The sequence below is a fragment of the Prunus avium genome, chromosome 2 (assembly GCF_965620075.1).
Source record: "Prunus avium chromosome 2, drPruAviu1.hap1.1, whole genome shotgun sequence".
Lineage (NCBI taxonomy): Eukaryota > Viridiplantae > Streptophyta > Magnoliopsida > Rosales > Rosaceae > Prunus > Prunus avium.
The window spans coordinates 11285267-11291705 of NC_142285.1; the positions used below are offsets into that span (position 1 = coordinate 11285267).

General features: G+C 38.0%; 1 protein-coding gene and 1 long non-coding RNA gene across 2 annotated transcripts; one reads left to right on the forward strand and one right to left on the reverse strand.

The window, feature by feature from the left end:
• Positions 1–942: 942 nt before the first annotated feature.
• LOC110749906 (uncharacterized) lies at positions 943–2685 on the reverse strand. Its single transcript, XR_002525649.2, has 2 exons — positions 2278–2685; positions 943–1140 (listed from the first exon to the last, which is right to left on the reverse strand). It is a non-coding gene; the product is annotated as an uncharacterized LOC110749906 (long non-coding RNA).
• Positions 2686–4992: 2307 nt separating this feature from the next.
• Positions 4993–5466, forward strand: LOC110749885 (uncharacterized). The gene has a single exon (XM_021950086.2). The coding sequence runs from the start codon at positions 4993–4995 to the stop codon at positions 5464–5466; it is 474 nt and encodes a 157-aa protein (XP_021805778.2).
• The last annotated feature ends 973 nt before the right edge of the window (positions 5467–6439 follow it).

Consider the following 6439-nt stretch of genomic DNA (forward strand, 5'->3'; position numbering starts at 1 on the left):
TGGTCTAACCGGAATGATGTTACATGGCGTAGCACGCAGCGACAGCCGCATGATCTCGTTCAGTTTGTGCTCCTATATATGGAGGAGTTCCGGTGTGCTAATGACCAACCTACGGGTAGTCATGCCTCTCTGGGTGCAAGTTGCTGGAGCTGCCCTCCTTCAGGCACGATCAAAATCAACTTCGACGGGTCCTTCCACATTGGGTCGACTGGGGGGGGTGTTGGGATTGTCATTAGGGATGAAAATGGGAGATTTCTGGCAGCCCTTGCGAAGCGTGTGCTATTTGCTAGTTCTGCGGAACATGTTGAGTGCCTGGCGGCTCTTGAGGCTGTTCGGTTTTGGTGGAAGATGGGGGGGCAGACGGTCAGGTTTGAGGGTGACTCGCTCAATACTATCCAGGATGTTCTCTCTTCCGTGGTAAACTTGTCCCCCTTGGGGCAGCTTATCGAAGATATTCAATCTAGCTTGCGGGATCACCGGAGGGATTGCTTTAGTTTTGTTCGCCGTGAGGCCAATGGTGTAGCTCATTGTTTAGCTAAATTTGCTGTTAACTGTTCGCACCCATGTGAATGGGTCGAGGTGCCCCCTGATTTTATTCAGGACGCCCTTGATGTCGATAGTTGTACTCGAGGTCAGGCTTTTCGCCCCCCTCGTCCTTCTGCTTTGTTTTTATGAGTATTCTTTCCTCGTACGCGAGGCTCTTCAAAAAAAAAAAAAAAGGTTGTCGATGCTCTTTGTAGGAGTTTCCATTGATTATAGAGCACAAATTTATTATTTCATGGCAGATATTTAGAGCACGAATGAAGTATTTGTGCTTATATAGTAGTTGGGCCCCACAAAAACTCCACCTCTTCACAACAGCTCTTTGAGAGTACGAAAATAATATAATTTTTTTTATTCAATATGGACACAAAATTCTCTAAATGTGGTTAAAATGCAAACTTTAAAAATTAAAATAAACTGAGATACCAAAAACAAATAAATTTTGTTACAATAATTCTTTTGTACAACTCTGAGTATCTCTGTATTTTACTAATTTGCATTACAACCCACACAATTTGCAATAAAGTCCCTCCTGACAATAGCATCTTCCAATCTCCAAATATGCTTTCTTCTTCCTATTCCCCACATCTTCTTCATCTTCCCATTTCAGAATTGCATACAATCAGATTCAGTGAAAAAAAATCGAAGATGCCCAAAAATTATCAGAAATCATATAAAAGCAAATGTAATTGATATCGAAATATTGAGTATAACAAAATTCTCAAAGAAATAGCAGAGTGAGGAATTTAACAGTTTTATTTCTTGGCATAATTAGGGATTGGATAGGTCTTTTTTCTTTTTTCTTTTTTTTGTGTTTTCTATGCCGCTAATCCAACTTCATTGGCTAAAAAGTGTTATTAAAAATTGCATTTTTCCTTTTCTATAAAATTCTTATCCAAACATTTAGATATAAATAATATATAAAACAAAGCTTTAACAGTAAAATAAAAATAAAGAAACAAGTAAATAAATAAAATAAATCAAGAGTAAGAAAGCAAGCCTAGTATAGCGAAAGCACGTTAAAGATGCTATCCTAAAGCCTTTGTAGCCTCCCTACGTGCAGGTAATGACGGTCTACAAGACTCCAAGATATGACCCCAATACGCAAGCTTAAGGTCCGCTATGAGCACGTTCACAGTCGGATAGAAATCTCCAAGCCACATAACCGTTGCCCAAAATAATAATATGGAAAATAGAGAATATATGAAAGTATGAGACTATAGAAGTCAGATTGTGATGTGTTCAAATGTGAAGGAGGAGTGGCCTTTTATAGGTATCCAACACTCGTAACCTCCAGACACATTAAACTAGAAAAATTAAGGCAATGAATGGAAAATAAAACTGAAAATTTTAACAATTTTAACTCCCATAATAAATAAAAGAAAACAACCAAATATTTAAACAAAATAAAACATTAAAAATTTAAAAGCCTTTCAAATAACAACAAAAAGGCCATTCATTGTTTAAGAACCAAGTACAGTGGTGAAAAAGGCAACATCTAAGATTTATAGACATTGTGTTCAATGACTACCATACTGGTGGATCTGATTTAGCTCATTAATGAGGGTCACATATATATTTTATTTTTTGCTCCTTGGCTTTACATTGTAGTTTTTGGGTATGCTAATGGAACTCAAAATTAAAGTAAAGGTAGCTTACGGAGACTTCACAATATTCACCAAATCCCTTTGAACAAAATTCATATATTCACTACCCATGAACGAGGAGGCTTACTTGCATACCCAACATTCAGATGAGAGGAAGGCAGAGCGAAGAGGCAACCCACATCCGAGAAAACACCAAAATTCAACTTTCTCAAGATATCAAAATAGCCTACAAACTGAAATTCAATGTCCTTGCCATAAGAAATACCCAAACCAAATCAAACAAGATCATATCCAAAAATCCCAAAAAAAATCAAACCATTGGTTGGACTCATCCCAGATGTAGTGAGATTGGAGAGAGCAAGAGAGGAGGATCTGAGTGAAATAGAGAGATTGAGAGAGAAGGGAGGAGGTGGATCGAGAGTTGAGAGAGAGAGAGAGAGAGAGAGAGAGAGGAGTGAGAGTGACAATGAGAAAAAAGAAAAGAAACGTGTAAACACGGAGAGCTTTAGGCACGGTTTAAGTTTTCCATGCCTTATTGAGGGGTTAATAGAACTGAGCACTTTGTTATACTTTTAATATATATATATATATATAAAATATTGAGCACAAATCCTTTTTTTTTTTTTTTTATATGAGGATATTGAGCACAAATCGATGTAAGGCCATCTCCAATCATGTTGGGGCTAAACTCAAATTTTCACCCTTCAAAATACAACTATTCATGTATTTTCAGGACTCAAATGATTTTTTCCTCCAACCTTGCAAACTCATAATTTGAGTCCACAACTTTATTAAATTTTAAAAAAATGATTAACCCCTAAATTTTTTGTGCCGTTAATTTTTCTTGACATTATTTTTGTTTCAACTTTCGTGATTTAATTTTCTAAACATTTTAACCTTAAAAAAAAAAAATCCAAAACATAATAGAATTTCACTTAAAAATAAAAATAAGTACAACAACATTTTATTTCATGGACTTTGCAAATAAAACAAGTAGCACACGATTTATATTAAAAATAATGGAACCATATGACTTATTTGGTTAGTTGCAATACGGTCACATCATCTCAATCTATAGCCCCTGGAGCTGCTACTTTTGCGTATGCCCGGAATAATTCGAACCCTTTATTGAAGCCATTGCCATAATTGTCTTCCATTTTTTCTTTATACTCTTCCTGCGTTAAATGAATTGTGTCATTGCCACGCTTACGAACTACAGATTTCCTTTTGATGATCTTGGTGTTGGAATTTGGATATAGCTTCTGGGCTCGGATTTATGAACTTTGAGTGAAGTCGGACTCTAGAAACACTTGGTCAATGCATTTTTTGATTATTACAGGAGGTGGAGGTAGATTGCACCTAGGATGAGGAATCCCCAATTAAATGTATGATGCTCCCTTCAATTGTTAGGTTCCATTAGTGTGGTTGATTTTGGGATTGCTTTTTTTTGTCAAAAATCTGCTTCACTTTAAAGTTAAGCAGTTTAAGGTGTTTGGTAAAAATTAAATATCCCGATTATTTTAAAAGCAATGGCTTTTTGACAGTAGCTTTTAAAAGCAAGCTCTGAGTTGCTTTTCAAAGCTGCTTTCAAAAGAAGCAAAGATGAACCTTTAATGAATTTTTTTAATTCCCAAAATACCATTATTCTTTTTAAAAAATGACACCACCTCCACTTCCACATCCAACTCCACCACTTGCACCACCACATTCACTACCTCCACAACCACCGCCACCACCACCACCACCACCACATCCTCCTCCTCCTAATCCTCCTCCACCACCACCTCCTCCACCACCACCTCCTTCACCTTCACCTTCACCTCCACCTCCACCTCACCATCACCACCACAACCACCACCTTATCCAAAACCTCCACATCCACCACCACCTCCACAATCAACACCACCACCACCACCATGCTGTCACTACCACCACAACCACCACCTCCTCCAAAACCTCCACATCCGCCACCTCCACCACGTCCACAACCAACACCACCACCACCTCCACAACCACCACCACCACCACCACCATGCTGCCACTACCACCACCACCTCCACAACCGCCATCCCCACCACCACCTCCACTCCATCACTACCACTACCACCACATGATTAGTACACAACACTTTTAACATCTTGTCTATTTTAGTCATTATTTACAGTTACAACAATTTTATATTAAAATTTACCAAACGGTTTGGCACTGCTTTTTGTACTAACAGCACTTTAAAAATATTGTTTACCAAACATGGAGCTGCTTTACTTTACAGCTAATTATTTTTAAAGCACAGCAGAAACAACTTTTTTTAAAAGTGACAGCAATCCCAAACTGGACCTAGGTTGCATATGTAAGTAAATATTTATAGGAAAATGGATGGGTATATTGGTTTTTTTACTTTTACTTTTACTTCATTGGATTCCTTTATCCTCATTCAATAATGTTCTGAACTCCTGCCCACCTCCACTTGTGTTCTTCAATTATTTTATGAACCTTTCCCGTCTCCTATTGTCTTGTTTCAATCATGTTATGAACCATTGCTCGTCTTTGTCCATCTCACTTTATTAGATTCTTTTATCTTTCCCTATCTTCATTCAATAATTTTTTGAACCATTTCCCATCTCTTATATTGTTTTATTTCAATCATGTTCTGAACCATTGCTCATCTTTGTCCATCTCACTTTATTGGATTCCCTTATCTTTCCCTATCTTTTCCTATCTTCATTCAATATTTTCAAACATATAGGCCATCTTATCCTCTTTTCTATTTAAGAAGCGTTATTCTACCCAATTGACCACACAATCTCATTCAATCTCATTCAATCTCATTCTCCTTCTTACAATGAATTCATGTGAGAAGGCTATACAAAAGTTCTTCAATGATGATTCTGATGATGATGACCATCATCAACAGAGGGTTGCAATGGCCGTTCAACACCATACGTTTTTGTTGGAGCAATATGCTCAACAATCCAAACATGGTGGTTCTATTGTAGGCCATGAATACAAGAATCGGAAGAGAGAAAAACATCATAAGAGTCTCATGGAGGACTACTTCTGTGAAAGACCACTTCATCCCCCAATGAATTTTCGCAGGCGGTTCCACATGAGAAGAGAGCTTTTCTATCGCATCTTGAATGATGTTGTTGCATATGAGCCATACTTTACCCAGAAGATAGACGCTTGTGGACAACAAAGTCTATCCCCAGAGCAGAAGCTAATATCTGTTTTTCGAATGCTAGCATATGAAGGCTCGACAAACTCCACCGATGAGTATTGTAGATTGGGTGAATCTACAGCCCTTGAATGTTTGTGAAAGTTTTGTTTTGTTAATGAAGCCGTGAATGGCCAGTGGTACCTCCGTTTCCCCAAATCCAGCCGACCTTTACAGGCTCTTGCCCAAGCTAGTCGCAGAGGATTCCCAAGCATGTTAGGTAGTCTTGACTACATGCATTGTGGAATGGAAGAACTGCCTCACTACTTAGGTTGACCAGTTTATCGGCTATAAGCTTAAGCCAACTGATGTTCTAGAGGCAGTGACACTTGGAACTACCCCACTGCCTTTTTTCGAGCTGCCGGATATAACAACGATATCAACGTCCTAGCTCGTTCCCCATTGTTCAATGATGTAGTCAATAGAGTGTCTCCCCATATCCAATATATTGTACATGGATATGAATACAATCTGGGCTATTATTTGGCTGATGGTATCTACCTTCGTTGGCCACATTGGTTAAGACGATTTCCCAACCGGATACTCCAAAAAAGAAGAAGATTATTTGCCCAAAAACAAAAGGCTTATAGGAAGGATGTCAAAAAAACCTTCGGAATACTTCAGGCTCAATGGGCAATTGTTAAGGGCCCTGCACATATGTGGCGTAAAGAACAATTTCATTCAATCATGATGACGTGCATAATATTGCACAACATAATTGTTGAGGATGAGTACGAGGAATTTGATGATGATGATAATTGTCCACGAACATCTAGAAGAGCAAGACTTGCTAGCTTGAGCCAACTATCACGTACGATATAAACCGAGATAGACGAACTATCTCACACTACATGTTCCATCATAATAGGGTTCATGCTTCTCAAGTGCATCACAATTTAAGAAATGATTTGATCAACCACATTTGGAGATGCGAAGGAGAGGGGCAATGAGCTACGTTGTGTGTTTGAATTATGTTGTGTATTTAAATTATGTAAGTGTGTTTAAATTATGTTGTGTGTTTAAATTATGTAAGTGTGTTTAAATTATGAAAGTATGTTTAAATTATAAAAGTGGT

Coding starts and splice junctions, on each gene's coding strand:
- LOC110749885 (XM_021950086.2), top strand. CDS start 4,993: ATGAATTCATGTGAGAAGGCTATACAAAAGTTCTTCAATGATGATTCT.